The sequence below is a fragment of the Capra hircus genome, chromosome 3 (genome assembly GCF_001704415.2).
Source record: "Capra hircus breed San Clemente chromosome 3, ASM170441v1, whole genome shotgun sequence".
In the NCBI taxonomy this organism is placed as follows: Eukaryota; Metazoa; Chordata; class Mammalia; order Artiodactyla; family Bovidae; genus Capra; species Capra hircus.
In genome coordinates, this window is record NC_030810.1 from 21275441 (window position 1) to 21294969 (window position 19529).

The following is a 19529-nucleotide window of genomic DNA, read 5'->3' on the forward strand; positions in this document are numbered from 1 at the left end:
GCCTGTTTTACATCCCTTCATATAGTGAAATCTAGTGAATACTTGCTGATAAATTAATGCAGATGTTAAAATTTCCCTCTTAAAAAAAATTCCATCTTCATTCAGTTCCTTAGTATATCTCAAGGGGAGAAAAAAGAGCAATAGTTAATCAGCTCTCCAGCTCTAAGAACTAAGTTTGTGAGTTGGTACTAAGGCTCTGACTAACCAGACATACTCTTGGATAAAACCTATTCCTCATACCACCTCAGTTAAAAAAGTGGTGCCAAAGCCAGCTGCAGTTTAACAAATTGTCCACAAAGTCTGACATCCTCTTCTTTCTCTTGGGCCACACAACTTGTGGGATTAGTTCCCCAACCAGGGAATGAATCCAAGCCACCAGCAGTGAAAGCACGGAGTCCTAACCACTGGACCGCCCAGGAATTCCCCACGATACTTTTTCTTCCCTGTGATAGAGCCTTGTTTCTCTTTCCTTGAGTGATGGTTACACTTAGTGACTTGCTTTCTAACAAATGGACTGAAGTGGAATGATGAAAAATGACTTCTGGTATTCAGTCACAGAAGACATCATGGTTTCTGTCTTGCTATCTCAAATCACTTGCTTTGGAGAAAATCAGTTTCCATGTCATGAGGACATTCAAGTAGCCTACGGAGAAGCCAATGTGGCAAGGAAATGAGGTCTCCTGCCAACTGCCATGCCAGTGTGGTCAGAGGTGGATCGTCAAGCCCAATCAGCCTTCAAATGACAGCAGCCCTTTCCAATATCTTGACAGCAACTTCATGAGACTCTGAGCCAGAACCACTCAGCTATGCTGCTCCTGAACTCCTGACACAAAGAAACTGTGAGGTAATAAATATTTATTGTTTTATGTCACATAGTTTTGGAGTAGTAATTTCTATGCAGTCATTTCTAACTAATCCACAGCAAGGCCCCAGGAAAGAGAAGAGGCCACCTTCTCTAAAGTTCAGGAGCAGGAAAATGGTGACCTGACTATTCTGTAACAGAAGTGAGATCAAGATACAGGCTAGACTCTTGAAATCTTACAAAAGAATTACCTCAAAAACTCTTACTTTGCTTCCTATACATTCTCTGATCAGAGGCATTTATTCATCATTGTAATGTTCACACAGCCAAAATCCAACCCCAAATGATAATGGAAAATTCCTACTAAAACTGTGTGCTATGTCTAGCTACAGAGTGATGAAAATGGGTTTATAAATACCACAGGCTGCTTCACCTCCATTCCCTCCCATGGGTTGCAGGTCATTTCTCATAAGCAGGCACTGATCTCTGAGACTGGATCTTCAATCAAAAGCCATTTTCCAAATCGCTGGGTATCTCAAATTAATAGAATTTTATACCAGGAAAGGGCCTTAGAGATCATCTAGTCCTCATTTAATGGACCAGGAAACCAAAGCAGATGAGGGTTAATTACGGATGGACTCAAGGTCATGTGGCACGCAAATGGCAGAGCAAGAACCAGATCTCTGGACTCCCAGGCTGGTACTCCCTCCACGTCACCCTGATACTATTTCCGGTGGGGCACAATAATTAAGGTTGATAACTCTACTTCATCATTTTTACCTTTTAAATTCAAACATGTCTCAAGGACAAACGATTTTTTAAGCAAGTGCATAATCTGAGGCAGATGTCATTACTCTCTAAGGCTCTGGACTGTAGGGACTGTGACAGTTAACTTTTATTTGAGGCTTAGGATGGTGGAGGTAAGGGTAATTTCAGTTGTGTTCATTCTAGAACAGTGCTGCTCAAGCTGCAGAGTCCTAGGGCCTCTGTGGAGGTGCCTCAGTCCCTTCACCTCTCTTTCAGCTGTTATATCCTGGGGTTTTACATAATAAGATTTTGTGTGGATAAAGGACTCTGACCACTTGTTTGAAGACCACTAGAATGATGGGAAGAGAGTTAAGACATGGAGAAATGTCTCTCATGGAGGATTACGGAAAGCTCTCCTGCACCCCAGCCACTGCCGACTCATTCGCCCCTTGTCTTTTATTCCCTTAATTCTCAACATGAAACAGCAGTCTCTTCCCCTTCCAAGACCCAAGAAGATAAACATATTAATTCCCTATGCTGCTCAACAAGGAGGTGTATTAACAGACCTGATTCCTTCCTCTCTTTCCATCTTAATGGCTACAATCAAAGTACCAAGTCTTGCCCATTTTATTCCCTATACATTTCCGAGGTTATTCTCTCTCCTCCTTCCCTACTCTGCTCTGGGTAAGGTCTTTACCACCTCTTGCCCAGACTACTGCAACTGCATTTTAAATGATCACACTGACCAGGCTAGAACTAAAAAATGTTTAGAAAGCAAATACTTAAGGTTAATGGTCTCAAAATCCAACTCTCTATGGGTCAACTCTTCATCTTTCTGTGCTCACAGGATAAAGTCAATCTTCTGAACATAATCCACCAAATTCCCTTTTTTAATATATCACTGACGGCAAATTGTAATATCCCAAGTCATTTTGTGCTTCCTAGCTTTTCCATATTCCATTCCCACTGTCTGGAACATTCCCCTCCCCACTTTATACTGCTAAACTCCTGCTAATCTTTGAGAGTCAGTTCAGGTGTCATTTCTTCCTTCTTCTGGGTCAGGAACACTCCCCCTGACCCCTCCAAAGCTGTGCATGTCTTTATCCTAGCACTTACTACATTCCAATGAAATCATCTGCTGACACACGTGGAACCAAATAAGGTTTTTAAATACTATACTGAATTTTCATCATTAAAATTAATCAGCTTAGAAGAGACCTATAGGTTCCATGTATTTCTATCTATTTGCTTTACTGTATTTGGAAACACAATGCCTAAAGTATGCATGGGATCATATATTTACATTACACTTCTAGGTTTCCCATCTCTGAATCATGTATCTCTACACTAAATTTTAACATGTCTGATTCTGTACTACACTGGAAACTCACAGGTTGATTTATACAAGGCAAATGTATGTTGTCTAGTATGCTGTTGAATGTTATAAGACTAGGGAGCAAATTTTAATAATTATGGGAACCATGTTTGAGACTACTAGAGGTGGTATAAATGCTAAAGCAGAAACAGTCTCTCCTCTGACCTCTAGAGTCCACATCTAATATGGTTAGATGTGATGCTTTGCTGAAGATCAGAAAATACAAAACCATCTCTGTGTCACTCACTCCTGTCTGTGGTCAAGTTTTACATTTTATCATTATTGGTAACTACATCCCCTCCAAGTCTCAATTTCAAAATTCACACTTTGTCTACTATTTCCTATATTTAACACTCACTCCCAAGTTCAAAAATCCTTCAACTACACAACACTGTAAAGTAACTATACTTCAATAAATTAAAAAAAGAGAACAGATCACAATTAAATACAGCAATAAAAATTTTGCAAGTAAAAAAAAAAAACAAAACACCTTTTACCTCAAGCAGGACTCACGGTTCTTACTGTCTCTTCATCTTCCTTATGTTTCCACTTCTCTCTTTACTCAGCTTGCACTCCATTGTCAATAACTACAGTAATTTCTTTGCATTCACCTTTAACTTCCTGGTCCCTGTCTTTCTTCATTACATCACTTGGCTAAACCATAACCCTAGGTAAATCCAACTCTCAGTCCTTTATCTCTGTGCTTGTCATTCCCCACAGACATTCTCTCTTCCTTTTTCCTAGATCACACGTTGGCAAACACCTTCTGGAAAGGGAGAGACCATTAATATTTTAGGTTTTACGGCCCTATAGTCTCTCGTTGCAGCTAACTCAACTCTCTGTTGTAGATGTAAAGCAGCCATAAATAACATGTAAAGATAAGCATGGCTGTGTTCCAATAAAATTTTATTTACACACTTTGAAATTTGAACTTCATATAATTTTCACAGGCCATGAAATACTTTTTTAGTTTCTGTTTCTTCAACTACTTAAAGATATAGAACACATTCTCACTTCATGTTCTAGACAAAAATTTCACACTTCCTCTTTTCTATTCAAATGTCTAACATCTATTTTTCCATTCCCACTCTCAGCTAATGATTTTTCTTTTCACTAAGCAATCTGGAGAGAACATCTTACAAGCTATCATTACCCTCTATCCACTAAACTGAGTGTGTCCTTATATCCTGGCTTCTCTCTTGCTACATTTCTGGCAAAGATTAACCCCTCATTCCCAAGATTTACCCATTCAAAACACCACTTAAACAACTCTCTTTCTCCTGTATTTTCAATATTTTCCTCTTTACCCGACCTTTCCATCAGCATATACATACAAGGCTCTCATTTAAAACAAAACAAAAAACCCACTCTCATCCCCACTTCTTACACCCTATTCTTTCCTTTTCTTCTCAGAAACACTCCTTCAAAGACAAATTTATGCTTACTTTTTCTAATTTCTCTTCCCAACCTTTCCTAAATGTACTCCAAATACGCTGTCGTCCTATCCCTCCTTTGAAACTGCCCTCATAGAGGTCCCCAATGACTTCTAATAAATTCTCAGTCCTCATCTCACTTGCCCTACCAGTGTGAGCTGCTGGCTCACCACCCCTATTCCCTGAAACACTTTATCTTAGCCTCCAGGGGATTCTCCCATCTTAGTTTTCCTCCTACCTCACTGATTCTTTCTTTTTCATCTTCTTTGCTGATGCTTCCTCATTGCTCCAGGGCTCAGTTCTTAGACCTCTTCTCTTTTTAACTTCATTAATTTCCTTGGTGATTTCAGTCTCATGGTTGTAAATAACAATCTGTATGCTGACAACTCCCATCTTCATCTCTCCAGTTTGGACCTCTCCTCTGAACTTCAGACTCATATGCCTAACTGCCTATTACTTGGATTATCTAATAGGCACCTCAAACTTAATGTGCCCAAAATTCAGTTCCTGATCTTCCTCCCAAACCTGCTCTGCCCACAGTCTTGTCTGTCTCATTAATGGCAACTCCATTCTTCTGGATAGGATTTTGGGTGACTTCCAGTTGAATGTGATGAGTAGAAGGAAGAATGGGAGAAATGAGACTGATAATAGACAGGACTAACAGACAGTGAAGGAGATCTCAATTACGCCCTAGACTTGGGGCTTACTATTACTATGTGATACTAGCTGTATACCATCACTTTTCCCTTCCTTGTATGCAGCTGGTAATAGAGGGATAGAAAAAGGAAAAATCAGAGGGTGTTATAATAAAGAACCTCAGGAGAAAAAAGGCACTAAAGGGCCCACTATCTTGAGGACATCCTGAACTTAAACACTGCTGGATAAATGAGACTGAAATGAGCAAGGACTAGACCAACAGGCTGAACAGCAATCGTAAAACTGCTCCTGGTCCTGGGCATACAGAGAACAAACACAACAGACATCATCACCTACAGGCACATGGTCAATGCTCTATCCCGGGAAATGGGAAAAGAGGAAGGAAAAACACTATGCATGACGAAAGCTGTACATGTGAACAGTGTGAAGAAAGATAACAGATTAAGAACTATTTTAAACTTTGAACTCTTTTGTACACTTAAGAAGCCATTTACTTGTCCGGAGCCTCTTACCTGAAAGCCCACAGGCCAGATGTGTTTTAGAGTTAGAATTACTGGATTTTAGAAAGATAACAAATGCAGATACCATATAACTGTATTATGTAACACTCACAATCCATTAATATTTCCCTTGTAAAATGCATGAATATTCTACACCGAGCAGGATTAATAAGGACTATCAGTGGCCTCACATCAAACTGAAGTGACAGTGAAGATACAGCTATCAGATAAGTTCAAATCACGTAAGGTTTGGTGACCAAAGGAGTTATGAAAAAATTTTGTGGTCAGAGCTTTTGGACTTTCAAATTGTGAATAAATGAATGAGAATTTGTACTAACTTTGATTCGGAAGAGCTTAAGCAAGACAAAATTACTGTCAATTTAAGTAAGAAACAAGTATGTTTCTTATGTTTGTCTTTGGAATTTTACTTCTCATGAGGTTTGGCAGGAGAATATGTTCAGGGCCACCAGATACATGTAAAAAGGTAAAAGTCGATTCTTACCAGAAATGTGGAATCCATTTCTGCTGTCATCAGCACTATGCCCTTTTCTTCCTTAAGTTCAGGGTAGTGATATAAAATCAGCTGGCTGGCCGCAGCTTCCCCTCGGGTCTGCAAGGAGGAACACTTATCAAGACTCAATAAGGCACCACCACAACAAAACTGCAATTTCACAGCAATAGACAGTCTGGAGGAACTTCTGGCTCTTAACAGTCCCTTGGGTGGCTGGTGACTTGGAGGACCGGTGCGTGGGGATGGCCAGGTTTGCCAAGCCACAGCAAGGCTGACAGTTTGCACAGTGTTATTTGTGTCTTCAATTGAAAAAGGTCTGGCTTTTTTCCCAGAAAATGTTTACAGTAGGCAGTGAATCCTTCATCATGGCCATATATTTAAAAACAAAACGACACGAGCAGCTACCAAATCAAGTTCTAAAGAAAGCAATATGCCTGTGTAATTGCCACTTTTATGGACTAGTGCATTTCACAGTTGAAATCTACTCCCCTTGGCTGGCTCTGAAGACTGAGCTCTTTAAAGCTGTAGCAAACAGCTGGAGAGTTTGCACATGAGCCAGATTTGTAATGTGCAGTTTTAAAATATAATCTGGGTGGGAGAAAGGGGGGAAAAGAAGAATTAGAACATCATAATTTCATGAAGAATGGACAGGGCAGTGGTTACCAGACCTCAGCTCAGACTAGGAAGAGAGGCTGGGTTCAAAGCCTAAGCCCTCATACAGTGTAGGAGGAAACAACCATACATTCGGAAGATTTCTGGGTTTCATCTTTAGGATTTCAGAAAAAGTCCTTTTAATTAGCAATGTGAAGTCAAGTGGGCCTTAGAAAGCATCACTACGAACAAAGCTAGTGGAGGTGATGGAATTCCAGTGGAGCTATTTCAAATCCTGAAAGATGACGCTGTGAAAGTGCTGCACTCAGTATGCCAGCAAATTTGGAAAACTCAGCAGTGGCCATAGGACTGGAAAAGGTCAGTTTTCATTCCAATCCCAAAGAAAGGCAATGCCAAAGAATGTTCAAACTATCGCACAATTGCACTCATCTCACATGCTAGTAAAGTAATGCTCAAAATTCTCCAAGCCAGGCTTCAGCAATACATGAATTGTGAACTTCCAGATGTTCAACCTGGTTTTAGAAAAGGCAGAGGAACCAGAGATCAAATTGCCAACATCCACTGGATCACGGAAAAACCAAGAGAGTTCCAGAAAAACATCTATTTCTGCTTTATTGACTATGCCAAAGCCTTTGACTGTGTGGATGACAATAAACTGTGGAAAATTCTGAAAGAGATGGGAATACCAGACCACCTGACCTGCCTCTTGAGAAATCTGTATGCAGGTCAGGAAGCAACAGTTAGAACTGGACATGGAACAACAGACTGGTTCCAAATAGGAAAAGGAGTACGTCAAGGCTGTATATTGTTACCGTGCTTATTTAACTTCTATGCAGAGTACATCATGAGAAACGCTGGGCTGGAAGAAACACAAGCTGGAATCAAGATTGCCAGGAGAAAGATCAATAACCTCAGATATGCAGATGACACCACCCTTATGGCAGAAAGTGAAGAGGAGCTAAAAAGCCTCTTTATGAAAGTGAAAGAAGAGTGTGAAAAAGTTGGCTTAAAGCTCAACATTCAGAAAATGAAGATCATGGCATCCGGTCCTATCACTTCATAGGAAATAGATGGGGAAACAGTGGAAACAGTGTCAGACTTTATTTTTTTGGGCTCCAACATCACTGGAGATGGTGATTGCAGCCATGAAATTAAAAGACGCTTACTCCTTGGAAGAAAAGTTATGACCAACCTAGATAGCATATTCAAAAGCAGAGATATTACTTTGCCAACTAAGGTCTATCTAGTCAAGGCTATGGTTTTTCCAGTGGTCATGCATGGATGTGAGAGATGGACTGTGAAGAAGGCAGAGTGCCGAAGAATTGATGCTTTCGAACTGTGGTGTTGGAGAAGACTCTTGAGAGTCCCTTGGACTGCAAGGAGATCCAACCAGTCCATTCTGAACGAGAGCAGCCCTGGGATTTCTTTGGAAGGAATGATGCTAAAGCTGAAACTCCAGTACTTTGGCCACCTCATGCAAAGAGTTGACTCGCTGGAAAAGACTGATGTTGGGAGGGATTGGGGGCAGGAGGAGAAGGGGACGACAGAGAATGAGATGGCTGGAGGGCATCACAGACTTGATGGACGTGAGTCTGAGTGAACTCCGGGGGTTGGTGATGGACAGGGAGGCCTGGTGTGCTCCGATTCATGGTGTCACAGAGAGTTGGACACGACTGAGCGACTGAACTGAACTGATTTACTGCTAGGGCTCTCTCAGTAATAGTGTAGCCTCTCAATTCTCCCGAACATATTTCTATGGATACACTATCATCTTGATCATAATTATGTTTCTGGATCTTTTTCCTATACCTGTATATGAGCTTCAGGAGGGCAGTCTTGGCAGTTTCCAACACAACAGCCTAATGGGTAAGTTCACAGACTCTGGAGTCAATGACATGGAGTCAAGCAAACCCAGCTCTAGGACTCATGAGCAGTGTGAACTAACTCCTCTAAGTTTGCTATTTCTTTTCTTTTCTTTCTTTTTTTAAAAAAATAAACATGATACAATTTTTGGATACAATCACAAGGGATAAAGTCATAAGAAAATTCTCATTCTGTTGTGTGCTCCCTTCATCCCAACTGCAAAGCTATTATCCATTCCCAGATCTGGTCTACAAATAAAGACCGACAATCCTAGTGATTATCTCATTTAAAACACTTTTATTTTAAAAGCTTCAAATGCTTTGGATCAAACTTCTTAATCTAGTATTTGGGAATAAAATGAAGAAAAAGGAAGGAAGGATGGAAGCAAACAAAATAACATTTATGGAATGAAAAATATGCATCTAGCACTTTAGACAGTGCTGATTTGGTTAATAAAACACATGTTAAGACACAGAACCTACCTTAAGGTTATAACTCATAGGTATTGGATGGGGCCTAAAAAGCTAGCCCAACGAAGTATGACAATTCATCGGTGCTACAGCAAATGCTGCTGGCAGTTAGTATATATTCTATGTCTTAAAGTCTTAACAAGGGCTCGTAGTCCCACAGAGGGGGCTTCTTTCACCAAAGAGATGAAAGAAGGACACAGGACACCTACCTGAATATTTATAAGTGCAGTGAAGTGGAGTTCAGTACCTGTCCACTGCCCGACAAAAAACTCATAACCTTCCCTTCTTGGCAGTGCACAGAGAAACTGTGGGAAATGAATACACAAGGAGACAAGTAGATAAATAAAACCGCTTGCTCTACGTCCAACCACCTGTGTCATTCACTCCATTTCTCAACATTTGGTTTTTAAAACTTCTGTTGTATTTTGAAATTCATATGTGATAATGTAACACTCTTATACTTCCCAGCTCACCTAAGAAAGAAAGTATTAGAAATTCACTGAAGCTGTCTATGTAAACCCATTCTAATTCCATTCTACAATGACAGCTAACCTGCATTTGCCAACCTGTCATTCCTTTCCAGGTTTTTATACATTTAGTGTGTAAGCATACATCCATAAACAAGAAACAGTATTGTTCGCATGTTTAAAAACTTAAATCTTACCAAACTATATGTATACTTTTGCTACTTGCTTTTTTTACATCACATCATACTTCTGAGATTTACCGATGTTGATAAATATTATTAATTCATTATTTTCACTGTTATATGGAAATTGACAATAGATATTTACCACAATTTTACTCATCCTTTTCATGAACTTTTTGGTCCTTTTCAATTTCTAAACTTCCTCATGTTGCTGAATTAATTTTTGCTACAATTATAATAATCACTTCATATTCTACTATCTGAGGCTGATACTGAAGTACGGCTCTAATAACCGAGATGATTAATTTTATGCTCAAGATAAACTGGGGTGGAGTGGTACAGACTGATACCAGAACAAAACAAAGTATAATCAGCCAAATACGCATTAGTCATGGAATTGTCTCCTTACTGCCAACCACTAAGGCTCCGTTTTGTTATTACTAATATTAGATGAGATAACCGTAATGCTTACCTAATGGAGAAAAAAAGCTTTTAAAGCTTTCTTGAGGTATATTTGAGGTTTAAGTTGCATATATTTAAAGTGTATAATTAAAATAGTTTTGACATATGTATACTGTGAAACCACAGTCAACAGGATTACCACAATCAACATAATGAAGGTATCTATCATGCCCCCAAATCCCTTTATAATTCATCCCTCCCTCTTTCCAACTGTTCCTAAGCAACCACTGACTTGGTTTCTTTCACTACTGGTCAGGCTTTCCAGAATTTCACATAAATGGAACCACAGAATCTATACTGCTTTGTACACACAGTTTCTTTACTCTTTCACCTGTGATAGATTTGGATATCTTCAGCCTCTGTTATTACAAATAAAGCTGCCATGAACAGCTTATACATGTGCATAAGTCACTGAATGAATGTATGCTTTCAGTTCCTTTGGGAAAATATGTAGGAGCAGAATGGCTGGGTAGTATGGTAGGTCATGCTTAACTCACAAAGAAACTGCCAGACTGCTTTCTGAATTAATTGGTTTATTTCTGAATTGTCTACTCTGCTCCACTGATCTATGTGTCTGTTTTTATGTTATTACTACACTGTCTTCATTACTGTAGTTTTATGAAATCACAGTCTTGAAATCAGGTAATGTAAGTTCTCTAACTTTGCTCTTTTTCTTCAAAACTGTTTTGTTACTCTAGATCCTTTGGATATCCAAACAACTTTTTTAAATCAACTTGTCAATTTTGTGTGTGTGTGTGAATTTCTTAAAACAAAAAAAAAGGCTTATACAGATTTTGATTTGGATTATATTTTATCTAGAGCTCAATTTGGAGAGAAATGCCAACAATACTGAGTCATCAAACACAGCATATCTCTCCATTTACTTAGATGTTTTTAATTTTCTCTCAGCAATGTTTAGAAGCATTTTTTGAGAATCTCAGAGATCAGTACAGACACCAAGTCAGCTGACCCACCTCACCCCTTCCCTTTCTCTTGTCTCCTGGCAGCTCACTACTCCAGCAACGATTTCATAATTCCTTTCAGACATATATAATCAAAAGAGCATGGTCAAAACTGAAAAGAAACTGCCAAGAGAAGAGAAACTTAGAGGAGGTTGAAAAGGTTAAGGTCTCGGGTGTTGTTTCCAACATTCACTTATATTCTTTTTTTCCACTTATATTAATAGATTAAGATTCATATCAGAAAGGGCTGAGATGTTTCAGAGAGCTAAACAGCCACAGACTTATTGGGCAAACCCACAAGGTTAGTTAGGGTTAAGGTTAAAACTCTCATTTATCAGTACAATCAACATGTAAACACCTTTGTTAAATAACTATAAAATGTGTGATAGCGTGGAACATGACGAGAATGGTTAGAAAACATCCTTGTCTGGCAGCACTGAGAAGCAATCCTCATGGTCATCGGAAACTTACTGTTGGGCAGGACTGAGCCCGGTTCCAAATCAAATCAAACTTTTCTTTCTGTAGGGTTAGAAAAGAATAAAATTCAAAGACAAGAAAATAAAAAAGGCCATAATCACATTTAAAGTCACCAAGACTGAACTCCAGAACTAAAATATAACTAAAACAATCTCAAGTTGCATCATTTACAAACCCCTCTTACAACAGAGAGGAAAAACCAGATGTACGCTTTCTTATTCAGTATCAGAATTATGTGTGAGAAGTGGATACCCCAAATGCTCTAAACTCTTCAGGGGACTCTGCCAAGTGTCAGAGACAATAAGTCACCGAGTCTGTATGAGGGAGAGCTAAGAAGGCCTGCTCAAACAATGAGTCAGTATTAGAGATTTAAAATAACATGAAAAGCACAGATTCTTTTGGGTGTTGAACTCATGAAAGGAAAGGGTATATATGTAAAAGAGGAAGAGAAAAAAAGATAGCAATACTCTCAACAACAACCAAACAGCCTGGCTTTATTTTTCCATCTGTACATTTTCCTCCTTAAACTTAACACGTGTAAGCTAGGTGTATATTTGTGTACTTGACACAAACTTAATCTAAAGCTACTTCCTTTTCAGAGAACAATTAATGAACTAGCTGATAACCTAGAAAATTAAATGCTTTCTTCTGGTAGAAGGTGGCAGGACACTAAACCAGAAGTCAGCAGCATTCCTTCCAAGTCACAGATCTTCCACGGTCAAGCAGTGGCCCGTGACTATCTCCAAGGCAGCAATTTTGAGGAGGGAGATGCCTCAAAAGCTTGGGAGGCTCCAAGTCAGCTCAGGGATAGGTCACTTATAGACAAGAAGGGAAGGAAGGTATGCTTGAGGACCTGTCCTAAATTCCAACAGCTTGAGTGGAAAACACGAAAAAGAAATAAAAGACACTTGGAAATTGCTCAGCAACATAAACTTATACCATGTTCCCTTGTCAGAGAGTTGACTCAAAGAGACATTTCTAAACCAGAAAGAGGGAAAACAAGAGCCATAAATATACCATATGGAGCTCCCAATCTTTGGTGCTCAGGGCATAATAAAAACCCTTAGAGCTATAAATGTAGGTTCTCAAGAGGCAATAAACACAGGAACAGTAAAAGCAACTGCCTACTAAGGGTAGAGCCCTGACCCTTGTGCTGTAACACTTTCATTTTCCCTTCCAAACTACTTACAGGAATAACTGCGTAGACTGTATCTTTTGCTGCAAAATACTGCTGCCAAATCTGTACAAAAAAGAGAGTGTCTGTGACCCGTCGGTCATCTTTTCAACCTGCACCAAGAAGCAGTGACAGCTTTCATTGCTCAGAGTAATATGTTATTTGATAACAGGGAAGAAAATCCAACGTAATACTTTATTACTTGTACATGATTACAAAAAAGATTTAATAGCATCTATGCTTCTAGATGATTAAACTGTAACTCTTAGTAGCAAATTCCTGTCAGAGAAACAGATTCTATGACCTTGTTAATCACTTCTTCTAAGACATGCTTTGTGTGTAACAGACACATTCTTTTTTCCATATTTTCTCTCCCCAAACCCACAGTGCCCTGCCAATTGTGGGCCCTCTCAGAGAATCCAAAGTCTCAAGGTCAGGCAGATATGGGCGCAAATCCCAGCTCCTGTCATTTGTTGGCTACGCTACTTTGGGCAAACTATCGAAAATAACTAAATAATGACAATATAATCATTGATAAAACAGCAATAACATCAACCTCATGGGATTACTGTGAATTTGAAATAATTATTTGAAATAATGATTTCAATAATATTATTGAAAAAATAATTTGAAACATTATTTGAAGTAATGTTTATAATTAGCACAACAGAATTACAATGCAAACCATAGCCAATGTGCTCTGAGGGCAACAAAGAGGCACTTAATCCGATTTAGGGTACAAGTACCAAAGGCAGGGACACTTGAACTACATCCTGAAGAATGATCAGGAGTTAGCCAGATGAATGGGGAGTCTGGGAAGACAGACAGGTAGGAGCGATGATAAGAGACATTCTAAGCAGAGAGTGACAAGCATTAGCAAAGGCACAGAAGTTAGGGAAGGCATCAGAGCCAATGTGATACCTAAGTGAGCTGGTGCTAAAGAATGGGTCACCTTCCTTTACAGCTGCTCTGCTTGGTCTACATCCCCAAAACCACGGGATGGGGGTAACCGAAGACACTAATCATACAGTGAGGTCTCACCATCACAAAGCACAGGAGGAGTATTACCTCCTAGGACCTGGGCAAGTCACCTCATCAATGCAGCCTAAGATTGCTATGCCTTTCTTTTTTTATGTCAAAATACTGCCTCCTCATTTTAAGGACAGCATGTCCTGCTTATTTTTATTTAATTTATATTAGCAGATAGTTTATGAATCAACACTGAATTTATGAGACTGATAGATATTTCCTAACATAGTTGACCTTGGCTACTCAAAATTATTTTAATGAACACAAATTTGTATCTAAAAATATAGGTCGGAATGATATTTGTCATGTAATGGTCAGGCCTCCTGGGCCTGGCTTCTCTCTCTCCTAAAGGACATACTTGGTGTCCACTTTCTATTGGCACTTCTTCCCAAAGGCAGTTTGAAGTTTCCTGGAGACTTTGTATTAAGCATGAATTAGCAGAAGCTAGAACACTGTGCTGTTCTCCTTTTATTTTCGTGTCTGTCTTTTCACTAGGCTGAAATTCCTTGAGAGGAGGGGTCCCTCATTTATTTCTACATCTGGCACAGAGGCTGATATTTAATAAACGCTTGCTGAAAAGAATGATATAAGACCCAAGGACACCCATAGCAATGGGCACAACTTCTGGTAAGGGAATATGATGCAGACTCAAACAGACATGGGTTTGAATCCTAGTTCTATCACTAAGTAAGTTACTTTATCTCTTTAAGTTAATTTCCTCAGTTGTAAATTGGGAATAATAGTACCTACTTTATTTTTTTAGTTTTTAAAAAAATTTTATGGTTTTTTCTTTTCTTAGCTTCTTATTTATATCAGAGTATAGCTGATTAGCAATGCTGTGTTAGTTCCAGGTGTACAGCAAAGTGATTCAGTTACACATATACATATACTTATTCTTTTTTAAGTTATTTTCCCATTTAGGTTGTTACATAATATTGAGCAGAGTTCCCTGTAACAACACCTATTTTATAAGGGGGTTATGAGAATATAATGAAATAGTGCTTATAAAGCACTAAGTACAGCACCTGACACACAGTATACCACTTTTAGTATCGATTCTCTCAATCTACCTAAAATACAATTATGGAACTGTAAGGAATGCCAATAAATAGCTTATTATATTCTAATTATAGAAAAAAGAATCAAGACATGCAGATGTAAGTAGCAATGCAAATCAGGGTATATGGAATGACCAAACAAGTGAACAGATCACGAGTGCTTCGATGGGAGGTGTCCAGAAGGCTTCCTGCAGAAGGTCCTAAAATAATGGAGGACTCTGAATGTCAAACAAAGGAACACGGGAAGTCACTGAATTTTTGAGAGCAGGTTACTTCATAAGATTTATTTTTATTCTTTTATTTAAAGGCAGAAATATAGCATTTATTCTGTGCCAGGCACTGTTGCAAGTACTTTGTAAATATTAACTCGTTTGACTCCATGAAGTAAGTACTATTATTATGCCCATTTTACAGATGGGGAATCTGAGACCTAGAAAGGTTAACTAACTTATCAAAGTCAATCTGCTAGTAAGTGGCAGAGCCTGGACTTAAAACTGGCAGCCTGGTTCTAGAGTCTGTTCTTCAGCAATACACTATGAGCAGAACTTCAGGGGGATTGAATGAGGGAGGATATGACAGGGGTAGGGGAGGAAGAGAAATAAGAGCAGGGAAACCTATTTAGAAAGGTAATACAGTCACCTGGGGAGAGAGCAGGGATGGTTTTAAATAAGATGCGGACAACAGGAATGAAAAAGAAAGGGGAAATGTGAGTTGATTAGACATACAGGAGTGAGACCAAGTTTTCTTACGCACTATTTTTCATGTAATTCATCACTTTTGCTTTCAATGATTGCCTTTCATTTTGGCTAGGAAGAGGTATCAGGAAACGTATGTTCATTTCTACTTTCAGATCGGTTCACAAAGCACATATTTTCATAAAGTATGCCAATTCATTTTCATTCATTACCTGTTTTATCTCTTCGGCAGTTTTGTCTTTCACCATCTCAATGTTGAAGATTGAACTGAGAGTCTGAAAGGAAAAAAATAAAAGGCAATTAACACCTACAATTGAAAAAACAAAACAGTTTAACTCTATCTGTAAGCCTTATAGAAAGCATCATGTTAGGAGAGTAAAGCAGATCTTCAGTAAGTACAGAATGAGTATTAAAAAACCCACAAGCTCACAGAAGGCAGCCACCAGGGTCAGGCAGGTTTCACAGTTCTATTTTCAGGGAGTATATGCAGGGATTCCCCAAAAGTTTCACACTCACTCATGAGCAATGCAGCTTGCAGCTGGTAAGAGGAAAGTTCAGTTGTTACCTTTAATTTAACTGCTATTCTATCAGAAATGGTTCCTTATTTGCAAGTTAAATGACAGAGTAAACATGTATTTATTTGATTTTTTAAAACTATTTCCTACAGACAGGAAAGGTATCACTATATTTCCTCTAGCACTCCAGGACCCACACTATGTAGTAGTCATAATAAAACCATTAACAAAATCATAACGAAAATTCATAAAAATATTTCTAATCTCCACAGTTAGAAAAGCACAAAAACACTGAACCACAGTAGGTATGTTCAAATATGCAGTCTCTTGTTACAGATGTTCCACATGACTTCAGACTTGGCTATTTAATTAGAAACCTACCTTGTCCTTAGTGAATCCTCTGCTCACAGGCTGTTTCCCCAGTGTCTGAAATACAGCATGGGACAGGATATTATTCTAAAAGACCACCCTCTCTAGATGAGCTGCCAATACCCCATTTAGTAATGTTGCACCTAAGAACTCACTTCTCTCCACTCTATATAGTAACTGTTCTAAGAGTTATTGTTTGTGAGACAACTTTTGATTGATTCTGGGATGCAGAGACGAGAAACCTCTTTGTTAGCAAACACCATCTACTGGTACTGAGAATCCATTCAATCCCTGGATGAGGGACTCCTTCCTAGAATAAGTCTGCTTAGGTTTCCTGTGCTCCACTTCCCAGTGAGTCACTGAGGAGATGAGAAATGGAATGTCTTTTCCAAGCTGCTTCTCTTCTGTGACAGCACTTCTGAAGGCAGGCATCCTCAGCAGACTATCGAGTCTTTTCCAGTAATCCATATTATAATGTATTCCCACCCTCAGATTAGACTCCCCCTCACAAAAGGCCAAGAAAAACTGAAAGTGATTATTTTCTCTCCTAACTCACTCTCAGATAAAGGCCACAGCAGGAAATCCTATCTGGAGTTGTTTCTGATAGTAGGGATGGGTTATTCTGAGTCTTCCATTCAATTTCTCAGCTCATGACTATGTTTCAGAGAGCATAATCCACACCTGGGAATCTGAAACTGAAACATACTTCCTGCATTAAACTGTGCTTTTCATTACTCTGTGCTTTAATGAATTAAAATCTTTCATAAATGATGTCTGTAGAACCAGTACCTACAAACTAGACAAAAGCCTGGTATAGACAAACCTACCGGACACACCCTATGGGCCAAAGTTTCAAGAGCAACTAAAGAAACATTTAAAGCATCTCTACTACAGATGCTTTGGGAATCTATGGGGACTTTTTGTTGTTGTTGTTATCACAATAATTGACTGGATGGTTATACCTGCATTTATTGGAGGGGCAGCAGTGACAAATGGACTGCAGTTCTGCAGGTGAGTTCTACATAATGAAGAATTTTTTCCCTCATCTCATATAACTTTTCAATGTCTAGCTAGACCGAACTTTCTCCTTTTCTTCCTCCATCCATCCCTTCCTCTTCCTTTTTTTAAACAGTTTTAATAGTGAATTTTTCAGAAATGCAATAATATGTAACTTAAGAGAAGATTGTACCAATACTTTGTGGAATCTCATGAGAGTCACTGATAACAACACTGCTATTGTTTGGGAGTTTTTATAATCACCAACATAACACCTTGTACCAGTTGGCATTTGCTGTGTTAAGTATTCATGGCGATTTTACATAGAGGTAAAAGTACCTGATGACTGCATTAGGTCTCATAGCATAGTTGTGCCTAAGAACTTACATACTATTATCTGTATTTTTTTAAAAAAGAAACTTTATTAAAATTAAGGCACTGTATTTTTTTTCCCCTGACATTATATGGGTAGGTAGGTTCTATTGTCTACATTTCATTTCAGGGTAGACTAGAGAGAATAGAATAATAAATTAAATACAATTTATTACAAAAAGGGGATGTTTGGTGTTATGTAGTAGGGAACCAACGACTCAAAGAAAAGACTTTAGAAATAGAGCCATTAATTATTAACCTTCCTCCAGCAAGAGAAGAAAGACAGTAAGTGAACATTTACTTAAGAATTGCCATAATTTAAATTAAATCTTTACTTATTCTGCTCTTGCCATTATAAAGTTGAATTTCTAAGTCTTATTTCAAAAGGGGGCAAAAAGCTTTCCCATATAATATTGAGAGTTTATAACACGGTAATATTTCCAATAGCTATGAAGTTGTAATCTTGACACTATAAATGTTTTAGGAAATTACATTAGACAAAATATTTGTAGTAGAGTTGTTTGCTCACACAAAGTTGGAAACTAGATTTGTCATAAGAGGTTGAATTTGCTCAACTTTGTAATGATTAATCCACTAACTATTCTGATTCTAATTAACTCAGCCAATCATTAAGACTGAATGAACTCTCTTAAAATTTGGGATACCAAGGCAAAAAAGGGTGCTTCACAAGTGGCGCTGGTGGTAAAGAATCCATCTGCCAATGTAGGAGATGCAAGAGTTACAAGGGTTCGAACTCTGGGTCAGGAAGATCTCTTGGAATAGGAAATGGCAACCCACTCTAGTATTCTTGCCTGGAAAATTCCATGGACAGAGGAGCCTGGCAGGCTATAGTCTATGGGGCCTCAAAGAGTCATTCACAACTGAGCAAGAAAGGCAAAAAAGTTATTTTCCAAGTAAAAGAAACACCTATCCTTTTACAATGTCAGTTCAGTTCAGTTCAGTCGCTCAGTCGTGTCCGACTCTTTGTGACCCCATGAATCGCAGCATGCCAGGCCTCCCTGTTCATCACTATCTCCTGGAGTTCACTCAGACTCACGTCCATCGAGCCCATGATGCCATCCAGCCATCTCATCCTCTGTCATTCCCTTCTCCTCCTGCCCCCAATCCCTCCCAGCATCAGAGTCTTTTCCAAGGAGTCAACTCTTCGCATGAGGTGGCCAAAGTACTGGAGTTTTAGCTTTAGCATCATTCCTTCCAAAGAAATCCCAGGGTTGATCTCCTTTAGAATGGACTGGCTGGATCTCCTTGCAGTCCAAGGGACTCTCAAGAGTCTTCTCCAACACCACAGTTCAAAAGCATCAATTCTTCAGTGCTCAGCCTTCTTCACAGTCCAACTCTCACATCCATACGTGACCACTCGAAAAACCATAGCCTTGACTAGACGGACCTTAGTCGGCAAAGTAATGTCTGTGCTTTCGAATATGCTATCCAGGTTGGTCATAACTTTTCTTCCAAGGAGTAAGCGTCTTTTAATTTCATGGCTGCAGTCACCATCTGCAGTGATTTTGGAGCCCCCCAAAATAAAGTCTGACACTGTTTCCACTGTTTCCCCATCTATTTCCCATGAAGTGATGGGACCAGATGCCATGATCTTCCGTTTTCTGAATGTTGAGCTTTAAGCCAACTTTTTCGCTCTCCTCTTCCACTTTCATCAAGAGGCTTTTTAGCTCCTCTTCACTTTCTGTCATAAGGGTGGTGTCATCTGCATATCTGAGGTTATTGATATTTCTCTCAGCAATCTTGATTCCAGCTTGTGTTTCTTCCAGTCCAGCGTTTCTCA

General features: G+C 39.0%; 1 protein-coding gene across 2 annotated transcripts in view; it reads right to left on the bottom strand.

The window, feature by feature from the left end:
* The window catches only part of ATPAF1 (ATP synthase mitochondrial F1 complex assembly factor 1), a 28616-nt gene that overhangs the window by 3090 nt on the left and 5997 nt on the right, over positions 1 to 19529 (bottom strand). Inside the window, exons 3-8 of one of the 2 annotated variants that reach the window (XM_018043806.1) lie at positions 16373 to 16417; positions 15689 to 15751; positions 12710 to 12760; positions 11515 to 11562; positions 9180 to 9275; positions 6017 to 6124 (exon numbers count right to left, since the gene is read on the bottom strand). In XM_018043806.1, coding sequence (XP_017899295.1) covers positions 6017 to 6124; positions 9180 to 9275; positions 11515 to 11562; positions 12710 to 12760; positions 15689 to 15751; positions 16373 to 16417 — 411 coding nt within the window. The remainder of the gene's footprint in view (positions 1 to 6016; positions 6125 to 9179; positions 9276 to 11514; positions 11563 to 12709; positions 12761 to 15688; positions 15752 to 16372; positions 16418 to 19529) is intronic. The other variant, XM_018043811.1, reaches the window with a different exon arrangement.